The following is a 27,323-nucleotide window of genomic DNA, read 5'->3' as shown; positions in this document are numbered from 1 at the left end:
AGTTGTCGATATGCAGAGTACTGCCCTGCCGACTACAAATTCATAAGGTTCACATTCTAAGAATAAAGGGGAGGCCATTTAAAATTGAGATAAGAAAGAACTTTTTCACCCAGAGAGTTGTGAATTTGTGGAATTCTCTGCCACAGAGGGCAGTGGAGGCCAATTCACTGAATGAATTTAAAAGAGTTAAATAGGGCTCTAGGGGCTAGCGGAATCAAGGGATATGGGGAGAAGGCAGGCACGGGTTACTGATTGTGGATGATCAGCCATGATCACAGTGAATGGCAGTGCAGGCTCGAAGGGCCAAAAGGCCTACTCCTACACCTATTTATTATGTCTCTATGTTTAACTGTTAAAAATAACTACCTCGTTGTCTCACGGAGTGATCGCTAGATGGTTAGAGTGAATCCCAGTTTACATTTAGTTTATTGTCATGTACAGTGAAAAGCTGTTGTTGCGTGCTCATCAGTCAGCATGCTTACAATCAATTCATTTACATTGTATAAATACATGATAAGGGAATAATGTTTAGTGCAAGGTAAAGCCAGCAAATTCAGATCAAGGATAACTCGGTAGTAAGGTAATAATAACAGTATTTTTAGCTTGCAGTAACAAAAGTGCATTTATAACTGTTAAAAATAACTTTATTTCGTTGCAACATGGAGTGACCGCCAGGTGGTTGGAACTAATTCCTTACTCGGTTATTTTAGTTTATAGATATAGCACGGAAACGGGTCCTTCGGCCCACCGATTCCGCACCGACCAGCGATCCACGCACATTAACACTAAGCGCCACACTCGAGGGACAATTTTACATTTACACCAAGCCAATTAACCGACAAACCTGTACGTCTTTGTAGTGTGGGAGAAAACCCACGCAGGTATGTTAGCATTCATAGCAAAGGGTTTTGAGTATAGGAGCAGGGAGGTTCTACTGCAGTTGTACAGGGTCTTGGTGAGACCACACCTGGAGTATTGCGTACAGTTTTGGTCTCCAAATCTGAGGCAAGACATTCTTGCCATGGAGGGAGTACAGAGAAGGTTCACCAGACTGATTCCTGAGATGTCAGGACTTTCATATGAAGAAAGATTGGATAAGACTCGGCTTGTACTCGCTAGAATTTAGGAAATTGAGGGGGGATCTTATAGAAACTTACAAAATTCTTAAGGGGTTGGACAGGCTAGATACAGGAAGATTGTTCCCGATGTTGGGGAAGTCCAAGACAAGGGGTCACAGTTTGAGGATAAGGGGGAAATCCTTTAGGACCTAGATGAGAACAACATTTTTCACACAGAGAGTGGTGAATATCTGGAACTCTCTGCCACAGAAGGTACTTGAGGCCAGTTCATTGGCTATATTTAAGAGGGAGTTAGATGTGGCCCTTGTGGCTAAAGGGATCAGGGGGTATGGAGAGAAGGCAGGTACAAGATACTGAGTTGGATGATCAGCCATGATCATACTGAATGGTGGTGCAGGCTCGAAGGGCCGAATGGCCTACTCCTGCACCTATTTTCTATGTTTCTATGTCATGGGGAGAACGTACAAACTCCGTACAGACAAGCGCCTGTAGTGAGGATTGAACCAGAGTCTCCGGCGCTGTAGGTGGCGCTGCGCTGCCGCTCTACCGCTGCGCCACCGTGCCGCCCAAACAATGGACAATCGGCAGTAACGGACACCATTTCCCCTCTATGGTCCGTTCTAAGGAGGGTTATCTCTACACCATCTATGTCAACATTCACCTCTCCCTGCTGGCTGATGATGGGAACAGCATAATCCAGTTTAGCATCATGGTACAGACATTCCAGGAAGACGTTGGCTACGCCTATCAAGTTATGGTTTTCTTGGGCCTCGTAGAAAGGGTCATGCTTGCTGAGAATTTTGTTGTACTGTAGTGGGATTAAAGGAATAACAATTAATAAATTACAGTGGGAAAGGAAGTTTCTCCAGCCCAGTCCCTTATTCAAGCAGTATTGCCAAGTGTGGAGATTCAATAATGCATGGAATCTATAAACACAAATCCTTATTCCATCATTGTATATTTATGCAACATTATGTCGGACAAAACCACTCTTACATGACAACTCTAATTGGTAAATGTCACCATACTATATTTAGCAAAGATGCATGTTACAAATTCCTCCTCTCAAACAGTTCAGTATTCACGTGTTCCTTGCACTCACATATTCAACCATGTCTTTCTCCTTCCAATCTTGATAGAGATCTCTCATATCAATCAATTTGTTCTCCAGTTTCTCGATTGCCCACACTTGGGTACCTTTTCCCTTGCGTCGAACTTGGATGGCGGATTCGCTTACAATTGCTCCCCTCTGTGTTGATAGAGAACAGTAAAGCTTTTCACTGTACCTCGGTAGACATGACAATAAACCAAACTAAACTAAACTGAATATCAATTCATTGACTTGGAGAGTTTTCAAGAGAGAGTTAGATTTAGCTCTTAGGACTAAGGGAATCAAGGGATATGGGGAGAAAGCCAGAATGGGGTACTGATTTTGGATGATCAGCCGTGATCATATTCAATGGCGGTGCTGGCTCGAAGGGCGAATGGCCTACTCCTGCACCTATTTTCTGTGTTTCTATCAAAGCAAGTTATCACAAAGGATTGGTGCAACGCTTTGCACATCCACTATCTAAAAGAAAGGTAAAATACAATACACATTAAACACAATATCTGAAACAAAGCATCGTAGTTTGAAGGAGCAGATTCATCAGCATCTTTAGAGGGAATACAGACCTATTGTACGAACCTGGATAGAGTGGATGTGGAGAGGATGATTCCAGTAGTGGGAGAGTCTAGGACTAGAGGTCAAAGAGTGGGAGAGTCGAGGACTAGAGGTCATAGCCTCAGAATTAAAGGACGTTCTTTTGTCAGAGGGTAGTGAATCTGTGAAATTCATTGCCACAGAAGGCAGTGGAGGCCAAGTCAGTGGATATTTTTAAGGCAGAGATAGATAGATTCTTGATTAGTATGCACAGAGTCTCTTGCCCACAGTGGGGGAATCGAGGACCAGAGGACAGAGGTTAAAGGTGAAGGGGAAAAGATTTAATGGGAATCTGAGGGGTAACTTTTCCACACAAAGGACGGTGGGTGTATGGAACGATCTGCCAGAGGAGGTAATTGAGGCAGGGACAATCGCAACGCTTACAAAACATTTAGACAGGTACATGGATAGGACAGGTTTCGAGGGATAAACCCAAGCAGATGGGACTCGAGTTGCTGGAACATGTGGGCCAGTGTGGGTAAGTTGGGCCGAAGGGCCTGTTTCCACATTGTAAGACTATGACTATCGGTCTGAAGAAGACCCTTGACCCAAAGAGTCTGAAGAAGGATTCCGACCTCAAATGTCACATGTTCTCCAGAGTTACACCAGAATTGGGTGCCCTTTTTTTTGTAAACATGCATCTGCGGGTCCTTGTTTCCACATGCAAAACGAATGTTGGCCGCCTTAAAATAATAATCAGTTTGGAAGCAACGTTGCGGAATCTGCCTACCTTCCTGTTTGCGCTGAGATTTGCTGCTGGGATTTGCAATGTGACCTGGTAATCGGTCTGTTTATTCATCTCTTCTGCCAGGAAGTTGGCTTCTCTCACCAGAGCATTGGCTCTGACGATTTGCTCTCTCAACTTCGCCAGGCTGTGACGGAAGAGTTGATCCCTGCAACAGGAAAGCAAAGACTGGAAAAGATGAATCAACATTCCCCCCCTTTCCTAACCAAGTTCAGGAGTTTCATTTGTCACCGAAAATGCTCTGGTGTTTAGTTTGGTTTGGAGTTTAGGGATAGAGCGTGGAAGTCGGCCCTTTGGCCCATCACGTCCGCGCCGACCAGCGATCCCCGTACACTAGCATTATCCTACACACGAGGGACAATTTACAATCTTTAGCGAAGCCAATTAACCTATAAACCTGTACTTCTTGTTTAGTTTAGTTTTTAATTTGGAAACTTAGTGTGGAAAGAGGCCCTTCGGCCCCGTAAATCTGTGCCGATCAGCGATCACCTAAACACGAGTTCTATCCTGGTGGACAATTTACAGAAACCAATTAACCTACAAACCTGCAGCTCCAGATGTGGGAGGACACCGGAGCACTCGGGGAAAACCCACGTAGGTCACGGGGAGAATGTACAAACTGCGTACAGACAGCATTCGTGGTCAGGATTGAACCCGGGTCTCTGGCGCTGCGAGGCAGCAACTCTACCGCTGCGCCACCATGCCGCCCCAAGTTGACCCAGTTGAATATATGAAGCAGTGGGGTTAGGGAGCAGTGGATATTTAAAAAAAAAAAAATTTTTAATATTTTTATTAGAAGCAAACATATTATGGTAAAATATAATTACATATTATAGTAAAAACTTTTCATGTATATCAATCATACATTATTAAAATTTTCAATTGTGGATTGATTCTGCTTCTAGTTTTTTTTAATATAAAGATAGTAAATAAGAGAAAGAAAGAAAAAAAGAATTACAAATGTCAAAAAAGAAAAAAGAGTGGAATGAATTACTAATAATACGTCATTGGAGATAGGTTCGTAAATTATATGGATATTGAAGTAGTCCGTTGTGCATAGTTCAGCAAGACTTGTGGCCAGCATCGGTTTGCACACATACAAATATATATTGATAGGAAGAGGGTGGAGGGCAATGAGCCAAATGCAGGATTACCAAACTTTGCTTGGGCAGCTTACACCCCAGCGGTATGAATATTGACCAAGTAACCCTTGTTTTCCCTCTCTCTCCATTCCTCCTCCTTCCTAGTTCTCTGACCAATTTGATTAAATTTTATCTCTGTATACTTCGTTGTCAACTTCGCCCAGCTAATAATTCTACATTTTCCTTGACCTTCATCTCTTTTGATGTCTCGTTTTCACACCATCTCGACCCGAAAAGTCACCCCTTCCTTCCAATCCAGTGTTGCTGCCTGGCCGACTGAGTTACATTTTGTGTCTATCTTCGGTGTAAATCAGCATCTGCAGTTCCTTCCCACACATTACCCAAAGATGCCAACTTGGTCAGCATGGGCCAAAGGGCCCGTTTCTGCGCTGTGTCTCTAAACTAAACTAAACTAAACTAAAAAAGACAAGGTGGGCTGAAGGGTCTGTTTTCACGCTCCCTGACTCGTACCTCTCCTCAGACCAAAGCCTGACTTTCTGCTGTGCGGTTTGGGGGGTGTACGATAATCTATCGATGCTTTGACGGTGCAGTCTATCCGGAGAGAGCTGCTGACGAAGGAGATCCAGCTCTCGCTCGTACATCAGTCGCTGTTCTTCAAGTGCGTTTTGTTTCTCCTCTAAATGTTGCTTTTCGAGAACTTGAACCACGTTCTGCACAGGGTCTGCAAAAAAAAAATCCCCAAAAAAAATCACACAAGATGTTTGAGGTACAAGGACTCCAAAGACGTACAAGTATGTAGGTAAATTGGCTTGGTAAATGTAAACATTGTCCATAGTGTGTGTGTGTGTGTGTGTAGGATAGTGTTAATATGCGGGGATCGCTGGTTGGCGCAGACCCAGTGGGCCGAAGGGCCTGTTTCAGCACTGTGTCTCTAAACTAAACTAAACACGCATTTCATTTCGCATATACAAAAGGGAGGATGTGGAGGGTTCAGAGAGGGTGCAGAAGAGCTTAGCCAGAATGCTGACTGGTTAGCATGCAACAAAAGCCTTTCAATGTACCTGTACCTCGGTATATGTGACAATAAACTAATCTAAACTAAACGTTGAAACAAAGAAACTGCAGGTGCTGGTTTCTTCCACGTCCCAGGGAGGAGTGGGTTGGTTGCTTAATTGATCACTGTAAATTGGTAAAAAGAACAGGGTATGGAAGTGGTGATTTTCTTAACTTGTAAGGAATGTGGTAATTTTCAAACTTTTTTATCACTTTGTCGGCACCAGAAACATCATAATCATAATCATACTTTATTGGCCAAGTATGTTTTGCAACATACGATGAAATTGATTTGCCATACAGTCCTACCAATAAAAAGAAACAAGACACACAAAATATATTTTAACCAGAGAACATTAACACAAACTTTTAAAACACATTAAAAATAACAAAAAGAGACGAAAAGACAGACAGACTGTCGGCAAGGCTGCCATCGTGCGGCACCCCCTGGTGATATGTTCCCTAAAACATGGCGACTCTTGTGTACTGCCTCTGTGAGGTCCGCTGTATGATTTTACCGGGTTGTTTGCTAAAAACCAAGCATTTCACTGTACCTAGGTACATGTGATAATAAGGTGTCAATGAATTGGTGAACACAAAAGAAAAGTCCCAAAGTGCTGGAGTAACTCAACGGGTCAGGCAGCATCTCCGGACTTTGGCGGTGTTTTCGGTCGGGACCCTTCTTCATAGTCAAAGGAGGAGAACGTCTTCAAAGTTGTCACACCCTCTGGAGATTTCACTTTTTTAATTTAAAAAAATGTATTACATTTTTTTAAAAGAAATCTATAATACAGAGCACCAGACAACGTACTCTGGTCTATCAAGTCAAGAGTTTGTCAGTTCAAGTCCCATTCCAGAGTTCAGCAGAAAGGTGAACTTGATGTTCCGGTGATAGAGGGAAGGGAATTCTGTGCTGGAGTCGTGATCCTTCTCAAGTGACATTAAATCAAGGCACTGTACGTCACACCCAAACAGTTCATTGACCCCATGCGCTTTTTCTTGGTCTGCCTTAACTAAAATCGCCGTCCATGTTCCAAATATAAAAAGCACACAGAAGAGTATAAGCACTCACACTAGGGTTGCCAACTTTCTCACTTCCAAATAAAGGACAAAAGGTCAAAATAAGGGACAAAAGGTCAAAATTCCCGACGGCAATTCGTTGTCCGACTCGGCCGTGGCTGGGTGAATGATGAGTTGGCCCGGGTGCTGGACTGCACACAAAGCCCAGCCGGCGGGCCAGCTGAGGAGTTTTGGTACCCCATCCAAATCTTGAAACGATGATTGGACATGAGATGGAGGGGTGGTGGTGGTGCCGGCGGTAAGCGAAGGTCCGAAGGTCAGACAGCTGGCCAGACCGACGGGGCCACGGGCAAGGCGCAGCTGCTGCACTCCGTGGGCTGCACTACGTCGGGACGATTGAGGCGGGGCCGGACGCGGTGCTCAGACTTGACAGTCCCCTCGACATGAGTAGTAGCAGTCAAATGCCGGACAAGGACGGTCCCGTGTGAGACAACCCGTATGAGACAAACAAACAAATTCTCCTCCTATGACATGAAATGCTGCAACTGCTTAAATGAGTGTCGGTGACTATTTATCATAGAGGTTTGTAGGTTAATTGGCTTGGTAAAATTGTAAGTAGTCCCTAGTGTATATAGGTTAGTGTTTAGTTTATTTCAGAGACACAGCACAGAAACAGGCCCTTAGGCCCACCGAATCCACGCCCATCAGCGATCCCCGCACATTAACACTATTCTACACTAGGGACAACTTACAATTTTACCAAGCCAATTAACCTACAAACCTGTACGTCTTTGGAATGTGGGAGGAAACCGGAGCACCCGAAGAAAACCCACGCGGGTCACGGGGAGAACGTTGAAACACTGTACAGACAGCACCCGTAGTCAGGATTGAACCAGGGTTTTTGGGCCTGTAAGGCAGCAACTCTACCGCTGCACAATCATGCCGCCCCTGGTCATAGAGTCTTACAACATGGAACCAGGGGTCACAGTTTAAGAATAAGGAGAAGGCTATTTAGGACTGATATGAGGAAAAAAAATTTCACCCAGAGAGTTGTGAATCTGTGGAATTCTCTGCCACAGAAGGCAGTGGAGGCCAATTCGCTGGATGTTTTCAAGAGAGAGTTGGAATTTAGCTCTTAGGACTAATGGAATCAACGGATATGGGGATAAAGTATGAACGGGGTACTGATTTTAGATGATCAACCATGATCATATTGAATGGCAGTGCTGGCTCGAAGGGCCGAATAGTCTACTCCTGCACTTATTTTTCTATGTTTCTAACCAGGCCCCTCAGCCCAACTTGCCGGTCACCGGCCAACATGTCCCATCTACGCTAGTCCCTGCGTTTGGCCCATATCCCTCTAAACAAGAAGAAAACAATAATAAACAGAGAATAAGAGGTGGTGGGGTTCTTAAATGTGTGAGCAGAGAGACAGAGGGGTGTAAAATGAGGGTAGAAGCAATAGGTAGCAAGGTGAAAAGTAAAAGTGGCAGGCAGACAAATCTAGGGCAAAAATCAAAAAGGGCCACTTTTCAACATAATTGTGTAAGGGGTAAGAGTGTTGTAAAAACAAGCCTGAAGGCTTTGTGTCTCAATGCAAGGAGCATTCGTAATAAGGTGGATGAGTTGAATGTGCAGATAGCTATTAATGATTATGATATAGTTGGGATCACGGATACATGGCTCCAGGGTGACCAAGCCTGGGAGCTGAACATCCAAGGATATTCAATATTCAGGAGGGATAGACAGAAAGGAAAAGGAGGTGGGGTAGCGTTGCTGGTTAGAGAGGAGATTAACGCAATGGAAAGGAAGGACATTAGCTTGGAGGATGTGGAATCGATATGGATAGAGCTGCAAAACACTAAAGGGCAGAAAACACTTAGTGTACAGGCCACCTAACAGTAATAGTGGAGTTGGGGATGGCATCAAACAGGAAATTAGAAATGCGTGCAACAAAGGTAAAACAGTTATAATGGGTGACTTCAATCTACATAGATTGGGTGAATCAAATTGGCAGGGGTGCTGAGGAAGAGGATTTCTTGGAATGTATGCGGGATAGTTTTCTAAACCAACATGTTGAAGAACCAACGAGAGAGCAGGCTATTCTAGACTGGGTACTGAGTAATGAGGAAGGGCTAGTTAGCAGTCTTGTTGTGCGTGCCCCCTTGGGCAAGAGTGACCATAATATGGTTGAGTTCTTCATTAGGATGGAGAGTGACATTGTTAATTCAGAAACAATGGTTCTGAACTTAAAGAAAGGTAACTTTGAGGGTATGAGACATGAATTGGCCAAGATTGACTGGCAATTAATTCTTAAAGGGTTGACGGTGGATATGCAATGGAAGGCATTTAAAGACTGCATGGATGAACTACAACAATTGTTCATCCCAATTTAGCAAAAGAATAAATCAGGGAAGGTAGTGCATCCGTGGATAACAAGGGTAATCAGGGATAGTATCAAAGCAAAAGATGAAACGTACAAATTAGCCAGAAAAAGCAGCCTACCAGAGGACTGGGAGAAATTCAGAGACCAGCAGAGGAGGACAAATGGCTTAATTAGGAAATGGAAAATAGATTATGAAACAAAACTGGCAGGGAACATAAAAACTGACTGCAAAAGTTTTTATAGATATGTGAAGAGAAAGAGATTAGTAATAACAAATGTAGGTCCCTTGCAGTCAGAAACAGGTGAATTGATCATGGGGAACAAGGACATGGCAGACCAATTGAATAACTACTTTGGTTCCGTTATCACCAAGGAAGACATAAATAATCTGCCGGAAATGGCAGGGGACCGCGGGTCAAATGAGATGGAGGAACTGAGTGAAATCCAGGTTAGCCGGGAAGTGGTGTTAGGTAAATTGAATGGATTAAAGGCCGATAAATCCCCAGGGCCAGATAGGCTGCATCCCAGAGTACTTAAGGAAGTAGCTCCAGAAATAGTGGATGCATTAGTGATAATTTTTCAAAACTCTTTAGATTCTGGAGTAGTTCCTGAGGATTGGAGGGTAGCTAATGTAACTCCACTTTTTAAAAAGGGAGGGAGAGAGAAAACAGGGAATTACAGACCAGTTAGTCTAACATCGGTAATGGGGAAACTGCTAGAGTCAGTTATTAAAGATGGGATAGCAGCACATTTGGAAATTGGTGAAATCATTGGACAAAGTCAGCATGGATTTACGAAAGATAAATCATGTCTGACGAATCTTATAGAATTTTTCGAGGATGTAACTAGTAGAGTGGATAGGGGAGAAACAGTGGATGTGTTATATCTGGACTTTCAGAAGGCTTTCGACAAGGTCCCACATAAGAGATTAGTATACAAACTTAAAGCACACGGTATTGGGGGTTCAGTATTGATGTGGATAGAGAACTGGCTGGCAAACAGGAAGCAAAGAGTAGGAGTAAACGGGTCATTTTCAGAATGGCAGGCAGTGACTAGTGGGGTACCGCAAGGCTCAGTGCTGGGACCCCAGCTATTTACATTATATATTAATGATTTGGACGAGGGAATTGAATGCAACATCTCCAAGTTTGCGGACGACACGAAGCTGGGGGGCAGTGTTTGCTGTGAGGAGGATGCTAGGAGGCTGCAAGGTGACTTGGATAGGCTATGTGAGTGGGCAAATACATGGCAGATGCAGTATAATGTGGATAAATGTGAGGTTATCCACTTTGGTGGCAAAAGCAGGAAAGCTGACTATTATCTAAATGGTGGCCAATTAAGAAAAGGGGAGATGCAACGAGACCTGGGTGTCATGGTACACCAGTCATTGAAAGTAGGCGTGCAGGTGCAGCAGGCAGTAAAGAAAGCGAATGGTATGTTGGCATTCATAACAAAAGGATTTGAGTATAGGAGCAGGGAGGTTCTGCTGCAGTTGTACAGGGTCTTGGTGAGACCACACCTGGAGTATTGCGTACAGTTTTGGTCTCCAAATCTGATGAAGGACATTATTGCCATAGAGGGAGTGCAGAGAAGGTTCACCAGACTGATTCCTGGGATGTCAGGACTTTCTTATGAAGAAAGACTGGATAGACTCGGATTGTACTCGCTAGAATTTAGGAGATTGAGGGGAGATCTTATAGAAACTTACAAAATTCTTAAGGGATTGGACAGGCTAATGCAGGAAGATTGTTCCTGATGTTGGGGAAGTCCAGGACAAGGGGTTACAGCTTAAGGATAGAGGGGAAATCCTTTAGAACCGAGATGAGAAAAACATTTTTCACGCAGAGAGTGGTGAATCTCTGAAACTCTCTGCCACAGAAGGTAGTTGAGGCCAGTTAATTGGCTATATTTAAGAGTGAGTTAGATGTGGCCCTTGTGGCTAGAGGGATCAGGGGGTATGGAGAGAAGGCAGGTACAGGATACTGAGTTGGATGATCAGCCATGATCATATTGAATGGCGGTGCAGGCTCGAAGGGCCGAATAGCCTACTCCTGCACCTATTTTCTATGTTTCTAAACCTCTCCTATCCATGTACTAGTAGTTTATTAATTCTGATATTAAAAACGTATTGAGTCCCAAGGTTTGCTACTCACCGTTACTGCTGAGAGCTTTCATCATGACTTCCATCTGTGCAAATTCGTAGTTATAGTCCGTTTCCGATGAAGCTTCGCTTTCCGTCTCCACATCCTGATCTACAACACCATCTCGATTAGTCTCAATCTCGTATTCTTTTAACTTGTCTCTCCTCTTCCTCATAGGTAGGTTAATCCTATTTATGGTTAAAAAAAACCTTCATTACTGCAACATATTTACTCAGTGGCATTTCCACGATTCAGCCTTTAGACTTTTGAGATAGAGCGTGGAAATGTTTATAGTTTAGTTTATTGTCACATGTAACGAGGTACAATGACAAAGCTCTTGTTGCATGCCAACCAGACAGCAGAAAGACAATACGTGATTATAATCGAGCCATTTACAGTGTATAGATACATGATAAGGGAATAATGTTTAGTGCAATGTAAAGCCAGCAAAGTCCGATCAAGGATTGCTTCAGAAACAGGCCCATCGGCCCACCTAGTCCGCGCCAACCAGCAATCGGCCTGTACACTTGCACTATCCTACACACCAGGGACAATTTTAACAAAGCCAATTAACCTACAAACCTGCACATCTTTGGAATACAGGAGGAAACGGAGCACCCGGGTAAAAGCCCGCACGGTCACGGGGAGAACGTGCAAACTCCGTACAGGCATCACCCATAGTCAGGATCCATCCAGGGTCTCTGGCGCTGTGAAGCAGCAACTCTACCACTGTGCCGCCAATTAGCAGAATTGCTTTAGTTCAGAATCTTTCGCAGAATTGCTTTGGTTTAGTGTGGAAACAGGCCATTCGGCCCACTGAGCTTACGCTGACCATCGATCACCCCGTACACTAGGTCCATGTTACCCCACTTTCGCGTCCTACACACTCGGGGCAATTTACAGAGGCCAATTAACCTACAAACCCACAGGTCTTTGGGACGTGGGGGGAACCCGGAGTACCTGGAGGAAACCCCCGCGATCACAGGGAGAACATACAAACGTCACGTAGACAGCACCCAAGGTCAGGGTTGAACCCGAGTCACTGGAGTTGTGGGGCAGCACCTCTACTGCTACACTACAGTGTTTATGAAACATTGATGCATTAATATACTCCATTCACACAATAGATATCTCTACAGTTTGAATATGATTCCCGGGATGACGGGACTGTCATATGTTGAAAGAACGGAGCGGCTGGGCTTGCATACACTGGAATTTAGGATGAGAGGGGATTTTAGTGAAACATATAAGATTATTAAGGGTTTGGACACGCTAGAGACAGGAAACATGTTCCCGATGTTGGGGGAGTCCAGAACCTGGGGCCAGCTCAAGAATAAGGGGTAAACCTATTAAAACGGAGATGAGGAGAAACATTTTCACACAGAGAGTTGGGAATCTGTGGAATTCTCGACCTCAGAAGGCAGTGGAGGCCAATTCTCTGGATGCTTTCAAGAGACATGTAGATAGAGCTCTGAAAGATCGTGGAGTCAGGGGATATGGGGAGAAGGCAGGAACAGGGTACTGATTGTGGATGATCAGCCATGATCCCAGTGAATGGTGGTGCTGGCTCGAAGGGCCGAATGGCCTACTCCTGCATCTAATGTCTATTGTCTATTATGATCAATATTTTCATGTGGCCTCATGTCCAATGCAAAATTAGTTGAAAATATTTGAATTTATTTCACATTTTGACATCGACAAACATCCACCACAGTGAGTCTACCAGGCACCTCCTCACTGTGATGGAAGGCAAAAGTCTTAAAGTCCTTGACTCTTCCTTCCTTGTTCTCGTTGAGGCGATCCAGGCTTTTTTGACAGGCCAGGAAGGAACATGTCTATGACTAGTGTGTGTCACGAGGTACTTTGTGTTAACATTTGATAAAGTCAATAGGGGAAATAGTTGCAAAACTGTAAATGCTTTGAATCAGCACATCAACAGTTCAGAATGATGAGTGATATGAGATAGATTTGTGAATACACGGAGTGTTCTTTCATTGCTGGAGCAAGCACTGTTCTCCAGATGTGTTGGGCTCTCAACTCTGTCAACTTGGAGACCTTTGAACTAATTTGAATCGGACTTTATCTTGCACCAATTGCTATACCATTTAGAAATATAGAAAATAGGTGCAGGAGTAGGCCATTCAGCCCTTTGAGCCAGCACCGCCATTCAATATGATCATGGCTGGCCATCCAAAATCAGAACCCATTCATGCTTTCTCCCCATATCCCCTGATTCCATTAACATTTATCTGTACACTGCGGATGGCGTTATTATAGTGTAAGAAGGAACTGCAGATGCTGGTTTAAACCAAAGATAGACACAAAAAGCATTGCAGAGGATTCCACTGATTCACCAACTTCTGCCTGAAGAACCAACCGATCTCCGGTTAAAATGTTGTATCCTGTGTCCTGAGGCTGTGACCTATGGCACTGTAAAAATATTGTAGGATGCAACTGCCGGGCCAACTCAACACAACGTTCCCACTTGACTTAATAAATGTCTGAAAATCTTTCTGAAAATCCGTCATTTTGACGAGAAAATGGAGAAGGGATGAGGCAGAGGAATAAGGCAAGAAGAGACTGAGGTAGAGGGACAATGAAAATGAGATAGGCACAGAGTGGAGATAGATAATGGTGGCGTAGTGGCACAGCAGTAGCGTTGCTGCTTGACATAGAAACATAGAAAATAGGTGCAGGAGTAGGCTATTCGGCCCTTCGAGCTTGCACCGCCATTCAATATGATCATGGCTGATCATCCATCTCAGTATCCTGTACCTGCCTTCTCTCCATACCCCCTGATACCTTTAGCCACAAGGGCCACATCTAAATCCCTCTTAAATATAGCCAATGAACTGGCCTCAACTACCTTCGGTGGCAGAGAATTCCAGAGATTCGCCACTCTCTGTGTGAAAAATGTTTTTCTCATCTCGGTCCTAAAAGATTTCCCCCTTATCCTTAAACCGTGACCCCTTGTTCTGGACTTCCCCAACATCGGGAACAATCTTCCTGCGTCTAGCCTGTCCAACTCCTTAAGAATTTTGTAAGTTTCTATAAGATCCCCCCTCAATCTTCTAAATTCTAGCGAGTACAAGCCGAGTCTAGCTTGACAGCGCCATCCTGACTACGGGTGCTGTCTGTACGGAGTTTGTATGTTCTTCCCGTGACCTGCCTGGGTTTTCCCCGGGAGCTCCAGTTTCCTCTAACACGCCAAAGACATACAGGTTTGCAGGCTAATTCACTTGGTATAATTGTCAATTGTCCCTAGTCAAGAGTCAAGAGTGTTTTATTGTCATATGTCCCAGATAGGACCATGAAATCCTTGCCTGCAGCAGCACCACAGAGCATGTGAACATGGTACTTAACAGGAGGGAAAATATGGTTAATGTTAGTGTGCGGGTATTGCTGGTCAGCGCGGATTGGGTGGGCCAAAGGAACTGTTTCCACGCTGTATCTCTAAACTAATTTAAACTAACTGGAGAGGAGGAGAGGAGAGAAAAGGCAGCAGAGCGGTTATGACCATGCAAAGGAAGGATGCATTTTATAAGAAATGTTTGCGAGCAGCAGTAGGGAGACTGAACATTTCATAAAAACATTATCTGAATTATAATACGACATACCTAAAGAAGTGGTTATTTCCCCATAGAATTCTGTCCCCATGCCAGAGGGAGTTGGGAGCATTTAAGACAGCACCATTCAAGCAAGTTCTGAAAAGTAAAATAACATGTATTCATGAGTGAATTCAGCCTTCATTTCTTAATCCGGACCTGCGAAGTGAAATCATACAAAGACATAATTTTTGTCTTACTGTTGCGACATTTCGGCAAGTGCTTGGTGGAGATTTGCACAGTGGTTGAGCTTTCTCCGAGCAATAGACAATAGGTGCAGGAGTAGGCCATTCGGCCCTTCGAGCCAGCACCGCCATTCAATGTGATCATCCCCGATCACTAACCCGTTCCTGCCTTCTCCCCATATCCCTTGACTCCGCTATCTTTAAGAGCCCTATCTAGCTCTCTCTTGAAAGCATCCAGAGAACCGGCCTCCACTGCCCTCTGAGGCAAAGAACCAGCACAGAGCATCTTAGAACATATTCTAAGCACAAAAGAATGGGGCCTGGTGGAGACACACCCTATTTCGGAGGGTTGCAACTTCCAGCTTAACATTAGAGGGTGTTTGTGAGCAAATCTAACCTGGAACAATGCTCCTGTTGATGCCTCTACCACATGTCATTTCTCTGATGATCTAAATGTTAAAATTATCTTCTTGGGGCAGATGTCTTTCAGAGTTCAAAAGAAGAAAAATGTTGCAGTCGGAACTTTGTGTCCCACTCCCAAAGGCACTGTACACAGAGGTCATACAAAGTTTACTGCTTCTTTAACACCAATGTACTTATTACACAGTCCTTGTTTTACAGTCGCATTTTTGTTAATAAAATGGATGATGTTGATTATTTTTTATAAGAATTGCCTTCTCAGACAGAGAAAGCTCCAATAGGCGGGCATGGTGGCGCAGCGGTAGAGTAGGTAGAGGAAACTGGAGATCCCGGAAAAAAAACCTACGGGGAGAACGTACAAAGTCCATACAGACCGCACCCGTGGTCAGGATCGAACCCGGGTCCCTGGCGCTGTAAGGCAGCAACTCTACCGCTGCACCAGCGTGCCAACCATGCGTCATTTAATCTGCACTATCACATAACAACCAGGTATTCAACATTTTGTGATGAATTTGTGCGTTCCGAAGATCTGGATTAAACCCCAAATAGTGTAGCGCTCATGAATGATGTGAGGGAATATGTTTTATTGAATCCTTGATGAGCATGAACCTTATAGACATGAATGAAAACCTGAGGAGAACCTACTATGAATGTAAATTGGGAAGAGTTTCCCTGGAATGTTCATCTAGTACTCTGGGAGAGAAAGGTTTTCCTAGTCAGTGCAGCCAAACATTCATTTCATCCCAAGTTAATTTCATAAAGTTATTCCACTGCTGCCTTGGGTGGCAACTGCACCACGCCGCCCCTTTAGCGCGAATGCAGCCCCCTACACCGGGGACATTGCAGGCGTCAGCACTGCCGGAGTGCAATGGGGTAGTCGCGTCCCGGGAAAACAGCCTTTCTTTGTCACTGTCCCTCCCCTGCCAGGTAAGAGCCTACAGTTAGGTACGCATGGAGCAGTCATAACTTTGTATTCTGCCCTGTTTATTAAAAATGTGTACTTTATTGATAATTTATTGCAAAAATATATTTCATGTGATAGGAGCAGAATGAGGCCGTTCGGTCCATCTGGTCCATTCAATCATGGCTGATCTATATCACCCTCCTAAACCCCCTTCTTTAGACTGAGAGTCAGGGAGGGGGGGGGGGCACTGGAGGTGTGGGAAGATACAGAACAAAGCCTTTCACAGAATAATGAAACTCTGATAGCGTAGGAAGGAACGGCAGAAGCTGGTTTACACAGAAGATAGACACAAAATGCTGGATTAATTAAGTAGAACAGGCAGCATCTCTGGAGAGAAGGAAAGGGTGACGTTTTGGGTGGAGATCGTCTTCAGTCTTGGCATCGTGTTCGGCACAGACAGGTGTGGGCTGAAGGGCCTGTTCTTGTGCTCTAATGTTCTATATTTGCCCATTCAGCCCATCGAGTCCACTCCGCAAATTCAATCGTGGCTGATCTATCTTCCCCCTCCTAACCCCATTTTCCTGCCTTCTCCCCATAACCCCTGACACACGTACCAATCAAGAATCTATCTACCTCTGCCGTACAAATACACATTGACTTGCTCTCCACAGCCCTTCTGCAGCAATGAATTCCACAGGTTCACTACCCAAAATTAAATTAAGTGAGAAGTAGTCAATTCAACTAAACTAAACTCAAACTCAAACTGAGTGAGAAACTCTACATTTTCCATGGTTACTATCTAGTGTTGCAACTAGATTTTCCAAATTTGATCAATGAATGGGAATGAAAATGGGGGGGACCCGCAATGTATAAAGAAAAAACAGATGGGAGTCAAAAACAGTGTAATTCCAGCATAGATACAGTGAGGAGGAGATCAAAATGTTTAGTCAAAGATCAGATCTGATAACACAAATTTACATGAAAATTGCATCGAAGAATAAAATTAGTAGACAGAAAATGCTGGCCCTATCTCCTAAGTTGTATTATTGATAGTTTATCCTATTTTTCTAATTTCTTTCTTTCTTTCTTTATTTTTCCTTTCTATAAATATAAAGAAATAATTAGAGGCAATGTTAATATGTAACCAATAAAGGATGATTCCAGCTACTTTGGTAACTGGGTCCCTGGAATCCTGGACAAAGTTTGGACTATGATATGCCACTAATAAAAATTTATTTATTAAAAAATAAATTAAAAAAAATATAAAAAAATAAAATGCTGGCTACCACATGGGAGAGCATCATCATCATCATCGCTGAAAATAGCAATGGACACGGGGCCTTACAATGCTATGTACGACAGTGACCGCAACTTCTACTGAAGTGTGGATGGCCGTTGGTTCGCTAGGAGCTCATCCGCCCTTTGACAGGTCTTGTTTTTGGTCCTGCTGGGGGTCCAAACCAGGCAAACCAGGTGGGGGAGACGGTTTAGTTGCCGACAATCCGACCATGGAGCAGGTAGCACGGGATTACATGGTACCCGTGGCGGAGGGGAATTCCCACCCCGACTTGAGCTGAAAACATGGGAGAGGGAAGGTTGGAAAACACACTGAGTCGATCGGCATCTGGAAAAGATAGGTTACCGTCCATGTGTTTAAGAAGGAACTGCAGAAAATTGCTGGAAAATCGAAGGTAGACAAAAAATGCTGGAGAAATTCAGCGGGTGAGGCAGCATCTATGGAGCGAAGGAAATTTCCTTCGCTCCATAGATGCTGCCTCACCCGCTGAGTTTCCCCAGCATTACCGTCTATGTGATCCTTTGCAAGGTACTGCAGGTTGAAGCATTAATGCAGTCTACAGTTTGATGCCTGTGACACACTCTTCACTTTGAACAAACCTCCCTTCCTAACATGTCAGGACATCTCCCATTCTCCGATTTTCCAGGTGGTTTGACTGCTGGGGGGTTTAGTGGCGACTGTACTGCTGAATCATCAAACAGCTATTGTGCAGGAGGAGTGCGTGCTTGGACTGACAGTTTCAACGTTGACTGATTACCTGGCATTTGCATTTGGGTTGAGAATGATATCGCCATCTGCTGTGAAGTCAATGACACAGTGCTCAGGCTGGATACCAATTCCGCACAGCTGAATGTCCTGAGATTCATCCGCACCAACCCTGGTGTGATTCTGATGGGGACAGCAGAAAGGATAACAAGGTCAGCACTTGGCTACAAGAGTTCATACGATGCACAGTAGAGTACACCAAGTTCCACAAGCCAACATGAATCAGTGTTTCCATGCACGCTGGCTTGGCAAATATTTTGTCACGACCTTTACCAAGTTAAATATAGAGGCTGAAAGTAACCTAACGCAGCAGCAAACATCTACAAAATATGTAGCAAAACAAAATCAGCGACTGAACTAAAATTGGTATATTTAAACTGGCGTGGTGGTGCCGCGGTAGTGTTGCTGCCCTACTGCGCCCGGTTCGATCCTGACTATGGCTGCCTGTCTGTACGGAATTTGTACAGATATCCAGTTTCTGAAGAAGGGTCTCGATCCGAAACGTCACCCATTCCTTCTCTCCACAGATGCTGCCTATCCCACTAAGTTACTCCGGCACATTGTGTCTATATCCAGTTTCTTCCCACACACAAAAGACGTACAGGTTTTTAAGCTAATTGGCTTGGTATAACTTAAAATGTTCCCTCGTGTGTAGGATTGTGTAAGTGTGCGGGGATCAGATTCAGATTCAGATTCAAACTTTATTGTCATTGTGCAGTGTACAAGTGCAGAGACAATGGAATGCAGTTAGCATCTCCCTAGAAGTGCGTACACAGAATAATGGAGGTTATTGCTAGTTCGCTGATTCTCGTGAGACACAGGAGAATACTATGACACGTGCTTCCTGCAGAAGGAAGTGATCATTGGCAGGTACAACAGCCTGCTTGAACTCAGAGTGTGAGAGAGGTTGTGAAGATCTATTGTAATCATGCCTCAAATACACGACCAACCAGGTCAGCCATACAACAATGCTAGAGACCACAATCTCGTTCAGGTTTAGTTTAAAGATACAGCATGGAAACAGGCCCTTTGGCCCAACTCGCCCACATCAACCAACAACTCCTATCTACCCCACAGGTCCCACCTGCCTGTGTTTGGCCCATATATCCTAATGTAGTCATAGTCATAGAGTGATACAATGTGGAACAGGCCCTTCAGCCCAACTTGCCCACACTGACCAACATGCCCCATCTACACTAGTTGTACCTGCCTGTGGTTGGTCCCTATCCCTCCAAATCTGTCCTATCCATGTACCTGTCTAATTATTTCTTAAACGTTGTGATAGTACCTGGCTCAACTACCTCCTCTGGCAGCTCGTTCCATTTACCCACCACCCTTTTTGAGTGAAAATGTTACCCCTCAGATTCCTATTAAATCTTTCCCCCTTCACCTTAAACCTATGCCTCTGATTCTCGATTCAGCTTCTTCGGGCAAGAGACTCTGTGCATCTACCCGATCTATTCCTCTCACCATTTTATACAGATATTTAAACAATTTTGGGTAGATGGAAATTGGAACACTGGAAATGTTTAGACTGCATCTCCCCAAGTGGCAATTGTGTTGCAATAGGTGCAAGACTGCTTGGTTAATCTGTAAGGTGAATTGGTAGTAAGGAAGGCAAATGCAATGCTAGCATTTATTTCAAGAGGGCTTGAATACAAAAACAGGAATGTACTGCTGAGGTAGACAAAAATGCTGCAGAAACTCAGCGGGTGAGGCAGCATCTATGGAGCGAAGGAATGCTGAGGCTCCATAAGGTACTGGTCAGGCCGCATTTGAGGTACTGTGAGCAAATTTGGGCCCCATATCTAAGGAAGGATGTGCTGGCTGGAGAGGGTCCTAGGAATGAGTGGGTAAACTTCTGGTAACCGTTTGATGGCACTGGACCTATACTCGCTGGAGTTTAGAAGAATGAGGGCGAGGAACCTCTTTGAAACATACCAAATAGTGAAAGGCTTTCATGGAGTGGAGGTGGAGAGGATGTTTCCACTAGTGGGAGAGTCTAGGACTAGAGGTCATAGCCTCAGAATTAAAGGAAGTTCCTTTAGGAAAGAGATGAGGAGGAATTTCTTTAGTCAGAGGCTGATGAATCTGTGGAATTCTTTGCGACCGAAGGCTGTGGAGGCCAAGTCAATGGATATTTTTAAGGCTGTGATAGATAGATTCTTGATTTGTACGGGTGTCAGGGGTTATAGGGAGAATGGAGTTAGGAGGGAGAGATAGATCAGCCATGATTGAATGGCGGAGTAGACTTGATGGGCCGAATGGCCTAATTCTGCTCCTATCACTTATGACCTTGCATGTGGAGTCAGTAGAAATTATATTGGGGAACATGGCAATGACAGAAGAATGATAACACAGCTGGAAGTCCTTAAATATACCTGCATTGTGATGTTCACCAAAAATAGCACAGTGAACCTCCCACAAATACTGAAGGACAATGTCTGGAGTGAATGACTTGGATAAACAGGGTGCCCCGCTGGCACTGCAGTCGACTAGCTGCCTCAAGGGCCTGTCCCACTTAGGCCACTCTTTAGACGACTGCCAGGGACTAGTTTTAATGGACTTCACCTATGACACCTGACGACAACCTACGAGAGCACCTACAACAACACCTACGCCAACCTACGGTAACACCTACGCCAACCTACGGTAACACCTACGCCAACCTACGGTAACACCTACGCCAACCTACAACAACACCTACGCCAACCTACAACAACACCTACGTCAACCTACAACAATACCTACGCCAACCTACAACAAAACCTACGCCAACCTACGGTAACACCTACGCCAACCTACAACAACACCTACGCCAACCTACGGTAACACCTACGCCAACCTACAACAAAACCTATGCCAACCTACAACAACAACTACGTCAACCTACGGTAACACCTACGCCAACCTACGACAGCAAACATTGTCGCTACTGTCGCCGAAAAATGTTCAACATGTTGAAAATTCTGTGGCAGTCGCCTGTAGTTGCCCAAAAAATAGCCTGTGGGACAGGCCCATTACAGCGCCCAGGACCCGGGTTTGATCCCGACTACGATGCTGTCTTTACTAATCCTAATTATATTTGACATTATATTTGGATTTTGAAGGATCTGATAACCTCTATCGGGGGATTTAAAAATATCTGCAAACCTCTATCAGGAATTTGAAGGATTTGATCCCCACTATCTCAGTATGTTGAAGGGTCTGATAAGGTTTATCTCGGTGAATTGCACTTGGGAAGATGGTTCAACTGGACGCAATCCAAAACCAGGCACTGAAACAGCCAATAAACAAATCAAAAATAACCTCTCTATATTTAGAAAACAATTAAGAGTTGTAAAGGAGAACCGCACAAGTCCATAATGTGAAAGCTTCAAAGTGACATTGGCGAAGAAATATGGAATTACATATTTAAAGGGTTTAAAGGCATTTCAGGAAAAGTCTCATATCAAGAAGTAAATATCACCAACGACCAAACCAGCAATTCGTCTTGTTTAAGAAGGAACTGCAGATGCTGGAAGATCGAAGGTACACAAAAATGCTGGAGAAACTCAGCGGGTGCAGCAGCATCTATGGAGCGAAGGAAATAGGCGACGTTTCGGGCCGAAACCCTTCTTCAGAAGAAGAGTTTCGGCCCGAAACGTCGCCTATTTCCTTAGCTCCATAGATGCTGCTGCACCCGCTGAGTTTCTCCAGCATTTTTGTGTACCAGCAATTCTTCTTCTTCAGAGCTGTAAAAACTATGTAATCCTAGGTAGAAACAGATGCGTATCTTGAAGAGAAACATGAATTAACTGGGTTAAAAAAAACCCCACAAAGTTCTGGAGTAACTCAGCTGGTCAGGCAGCATCTCTGGAAAACATTGATAGGTGACGTTTCAGGTCAGGACTCTTCTTCAGGCTAACCCGACCCGAAACATCATCTATCCGTGTTCTCCTGAGATGCTGCTGACCCGCTGAGATGCTCCAGCACTGAACCTGGCTGGAGACCAGAATTGGCAGTTCCTTGCTTCTACATTAACTGGGTTATTTTGTTTAATTTAGAGATAGAGAGTGGAAACATTTGGCACACCAGGTCCGTGCCGAACAACGATCACCCACACATTAGTCCTATCCTACACACTGGGGAATATTTACAGAGGCCATTTAACCTACAAGCGGCACGTCTTTGGGATGTGGGAGGAAACTGGAGCAAAACGCATGTGGTCCCATGGAGAACATACAAACTCCGTACAGACAGCCCCCTTAGTCAGGATTGAACCTGGGTCTCTGGTGCTGAAAGGCAGTAACTCTATCGCTGAAGCACTGGTGCATCAAAATTCATGTTTCTTGTGATAAGTGTTTCAATGCTGGTAAATGTGGGGAATAAACTGAGCCTTAAAATGTGGGTGTGATAGAAATACAATTGTTTTGATTTTTCGGGCATAATTAACCAACTGTAAGAATTCCCTTACCTGGGTTAATCTAAATGCTGAAAAGTTCTTCACGACACTACCTCACATTCATGCACATTAATTTTACACGCATATACAGTGGCTTGAAAAAATGTTCATACCCCTTGAACTTTTCCACATTTTGTCACGTTACAACCACAAACGTAAATGTATTTTATTGGGATTTTATGTGATAGACCAACACAAAGTTGTGAAGTGGAAGGAAAATGATACATGGTTTTCAAATTTTTTTACAAATAAAAAACTGAAAAGTGTGGCGTGCAAAAGTATTCAGCCCCCCTGAGTCAATACTTTGTAGAACCACCTTTCGCTGCAATTACAGCTGCAAGTCTTTTGGGGTATGTCTCTACCAGCTTTGCACATCAAGAGAATGAAATTTTTGCCCATTCTTCTTTGCAAAATAGCTCAAGCTCAGTCAGATTGGATGAAGAGCGTCTGTGAACAGCAATTTTCAAGTCTTGCCAGAGATTCTCAATTGGATTTAGGTCTGGACTTTGACTGGGCCATTCTAACACATGAATATGTTTTGATCTAACCCATTCCATTGTAGCTCTGGCTGTATGTTTAGGGTCGTTGTCCTGCTGGAAGGTGAACCTCCGCCCCAGTCTCAAGTCTTTTGCAGGCTCTAACAGGTTTTCTTCCAAGATTGCCCTGCATTTGGCTCCATCCATCTTCCCATCAACTCTGACCAGCTTCCCTGTCCCTGCTGAAGAAATGCATCCCCACAGCATGATGCTGCCACCACGTTTCACAGTGGGGATGGTGTGTTCAGGGTGATGTGCAGTGTTAGTTTTCCGCCACACATAGCGTTTTGCATTTAGGTCAAAAACTTCAATTTTGGTCTCATCTGACCAGAGCACCTTCCTCCACATGTTTGCTGTGTCCCCCACATGGCTTATGGCAAACTGCAAACGGGACTTCTTATGGCTTTTTTTCAACAATGGCTTTCTTCTTGCCACTCTTCCATAAAGGCCCGATTTGTGGAGTGCACGACTAATAGTTGTCCTGTGGACAGATTCTCCCACCTGAGCTGTGGATCTCTGCAGCTCCTCCAGAGTTACCATGGGCCTCTTGGCTGCTTCTCTGATCAATGCTCTCCTTGCCCGGCCTGTCAGTTTAGGTGAACGGCCATGTCTTGGTAGGTTTGCAGTTGTGTCATACTCTTTCCATTTTCGGATGATGGATTGAACAGTGCTCCGTGAGATGTTCAAAGCTTGGGATATTTTTTTTATAACCTAACCCTGCTTTAAACTTCTCCACAACTTTATCCCTGACCTGTCTGGTGTGTTCCTTGTGCTTCATGATGCTGTTTGTTCACTAATGTTCTCTAACAAACCTCTGAGGCCTTCACAGAACAGCTGTATTTATACTGAGATTAGATTACACACAAGTGGACTCTATTTACTAATTAGGTGACTTCTGAAGGCAATTGGTTGCACTGGATTTTATTTAGGGGTATCAGAGTAAAGGGGGCTGAATACGTTTGCACGCCACACTTTTCAGTTTTTTATTTGTAAAAAAATTTGAAAACCATGTATCATTTTCCTTCCACTTCACAATTATGCGCCACTTTGTGTTGGTCTATCACATAAAATCCCAATAAAATACATTTACATTTGTGGTTGTAACGTGACAAAATGTGGAAAAGTTCAAAGGGTATGAATACTTTTGCAAGCCACTGTATAAATATTCAGAGCTGAATCTCATTTTCAATCAAAATCAAGCAATCAGAGGAGGTAGTTGAGGCAGGTATGATCACAATGCTGAAGAAATATTTAGACAGGTTTAGAGGGATATGGGCCAAACGTGGGCAGGTGGGACTATTGTAGATAGGGGCATGTTGGCCGGTGTGGGCAAGTTCGGCCAAAGGGCCTGATTCGACGCTCTATAACACACATTCGGTATGCTTTCCTAAGAGATTATTTTGTTTATAATTGAAGCAGCATCATTCTTTTCCTGTATTTCGTCCACACTCGAAACATTTTGGATTTTTGCTCAGATAGGGCTCAGATAGAACTAGATAGGGCTCTTAAAGATAGCGGAGTCAGGGGATATGGGGAGAAGGCAGGAACGGGGTACTGATTGTGGATGATCAGCCATGATCACATTGAATGGCGGTGCTGGCTCGAAGGGCCGAATGGCCTACTCTTGCACCTATTGCCTATTGTCTATAACAATCATTCTGAGTGCTTAGAAGGGAAGGTATTTTTTGCAGCACTTAAATATCAATAGAGACATAAATCAGTATGTACAAAAGATAAGTGCTCTATATTCCAACCCTTTGGAGGAATGAGGACATAAGTAGATTAAAAGCCAATTCGCATGCAATCATATTATGTTTAGTGTTCTACAAACACTTTCCTACAACATAGCAAAATATTTCAAGATTCTTCATGGGATTTTTTTTTACAAATCTCGACAGCCAAGCCAGAATGGGGAGATATACCAATTGTAACGAAAGAGAGTTTTGAAGGGAGTATAATAAAAGAGGCAGTGGAGAGAGATACTGAGTTATTGAAGGGACTAACATATCAAGTTGAATTGAGGATAGGAGCAAGGATGTCCTACTGCACTTGTATAGGGCCCTGGTGAGTCCACACCTGGAGTATTGTGTGCAGTTTTGGTCTCCTAATTTGAGGAAGGACGTTCTTGCTATTGAGGGAGTGCAGCGTAGGTTCACCAGGTTAATTCCCGGGATGGCGAGACTGACATATGATGAAAGATTGGATTGACGGGGCTTATATTCACTGAAATTTAGGATGAGATGGGATCTAATAGAAACATATTAAATTCTTTAGGGATTGGACAGGCTAGAATTGGCCCCGGTGTTGGGGGAGTCCAGAACCAGGGGTCACAGTGTAAGAATAACGGTTTGGCCATTTAGGACTGAGATGAAGAAAAACTTTTTCACCTAGAGAATTGTGAATCTGTGGAATTCTCTGCCATAGAAGGCAGTGGAGGCCAATTCACTGGATGTTTTCAAGAGAGAGTTAGATATAGCTCTTAGGGCTAACGGATTCAAGGGATATGGGAAGAAAGCAGGAACGAGGTACTGATTTTGGATGATCAGCCATGATCATATTGAATGGCGGTGCTGGCTCGAAGGGTCGAATTGCCTAGTCCTGCACTTATTTTTCTATGTTTCTAATGGTTGGACACTGTGTGACTGGCCCCACAGATTCAAATCAGCTAGTGCTGGTTTATCCAGCATGGCCACACTCATTTGTAAGAGGTTACAAATCTTCATTAAAAGTTTTAAGATGAGTCCAACTCATTTTCTTTCACAGGCACTTCTTGGTTTTGCTTGCTTAATTTATGTGTTTTTGAAATGATGCGTTTGTTTAATTAATATCTAGACCTAACTTTCAGTTTTGTTTATTGTCACGTGTACCGAGGTACAGTAAAACGTTTTGGTTGTGTGCTAACCAGTCAGCTGAAAGACAATACATGATTACAATTGAGCCATTTACAGTGTACAGATACATGATAAGGGAATAACATTTAGTGGCAGGTTAAGCCAGCAAAGTCCGATCAAGGATAGTCCGAGGGTCAATAATGAGTTAGATGGTAGTTCAGGACTGCTCTCTGGTTGTGTTAGGATGATTCAGTTGCCTGATAACAGCTGGAAAGAAGCTCCCTGAATCTGGAGTTTTGTGTTTACACACTTTTGTACCTTTTGCCTGATGGGAGAGGGGAGAAGAGGGGCTGGTCAGAGTGAGACTCATCCTTGATTAAGTTGCTGGCCTTGCCGAGGCAGCAATGGAGTCAATTGAAGGGAGGTTGGTTTGTGTGATGCTCTGGGCTGCTTCCACAATTCGCTTACGTGCTGTATTTTATTAAATGACACTCTCAGATTTACGCACGGCTCCGTAATCACATACAAGTTTAATTTACCTGTTTTTGAATTATGCATTGCTTTTCAGGATCATAACCTCTGTGTAAGACACGAGGTGCCATTATTTTCATGGGTATTTTCATTCTTAATTATTACTAATTTAAGCACATTAGGCAAGATGGTGGCGCAGCAATAGAGTTGCCACCTTACAGCGCCAGAGACCTGGGTTTGATCCTGACAATGGGCTCCGGTTTCCGCCCACGCTCCAAAGACGTACAGGTTTGTAGGTTAATTGGCTTGGTAAAATTGTAAATTGTCCCGAGTGTGTGTAGCATAGTGTTAGTGTGCGGGGATCGCTGGCCGGCTCGGACTCGGGGGGGGGGGGGGGGGGGCAAAGGGCCTGTTTTTAGATCTAAAAACGCTGCATCTTTAAACTAAACTAAAAATTTGCTGTTTCTAATGATTAATTAAAAAAACATAACTCAGTTTAAATCACACCGTTGGTCAAAGTATACAGTTGAGAGGCTCACAGCTGCAAAGGGTTGTGCAATGGGAAGATGGGTGAGTAGCCAAGCAAGGAGCTGGCCCATTAAGTACTGCCTAACCGGATGGTGAAAGCAGGCAGTA

General features: G+C 44.0%; 1 protein-coding gene and 1 pseudogene across 5 annotated transcripts in view; both read right to left on the bottom strand.

The window, feature by feature from the left end:
- The window catches only part of kif13a (kinesin family member 13A), a 294,683-nt gene that overhangs the window by 100,753 nt on the left and 166,607 nt on the right, over positions 1-27,323 (bottom strand). For all 5 annotated transcript variants that reach the window (XM_033013828.1, XM_033013858.1, XM_033013844.1 and 2 more), the window contains exons 14-20: positions 18,398-18,528; positions 14,847-14,933; positions 11,242-11,417; positions 5,140-5,350; positions 3,512-3,674; positions 2,182-2,328; positions 1,741-1,887 (exon numbers count right to left, since the gene is read on the bottom strand). In XM_033013828.1, the coding sequence (XP_032869719.1) occupies positions 1,741-1,887; positions 2,182-2,328; positions 3,512-3,674; positions 5,140-5,350; positions 11,242-11,417; positions 14,847-14,933; positions 18,398-18,528 (1,062 nt within the window). The remainder of the gene's footprint in view (positions 1-1,740; positions 1,888-2,181; positions 2,329-3,511; positions 3,675-5,139; positions 5,351-11,241; positions 11,418-14,846; positions 14,934-18,397; positions 18,529-27,323) is intronic.
- LOC116970558 lies at positions 16,254-16,374 on the bottom strand (annotated as a pseudogene).

Source organism: Amblyraja radiata, chromosome 2 (assembly GCF_010909765.2).
Source record: "Amblyraja radiata isolate CabotCenter1 chromosome 2, sAmbRad1.1.pri, whole genome shotgun sequence".
NCBI classification, from domain to species: domain Eukaryota; kingdom Metazoa; phylum Chordata; class Chondrichthyes; order Rajiformes; family Rajidae; genus Amblyraja; species Amblyraja radiata.
The sequence above is the reverse complement of the archived record's forward strand: the minus strand, read 5'-3'. Positions and strand labels throughout refer to the sequence as shown.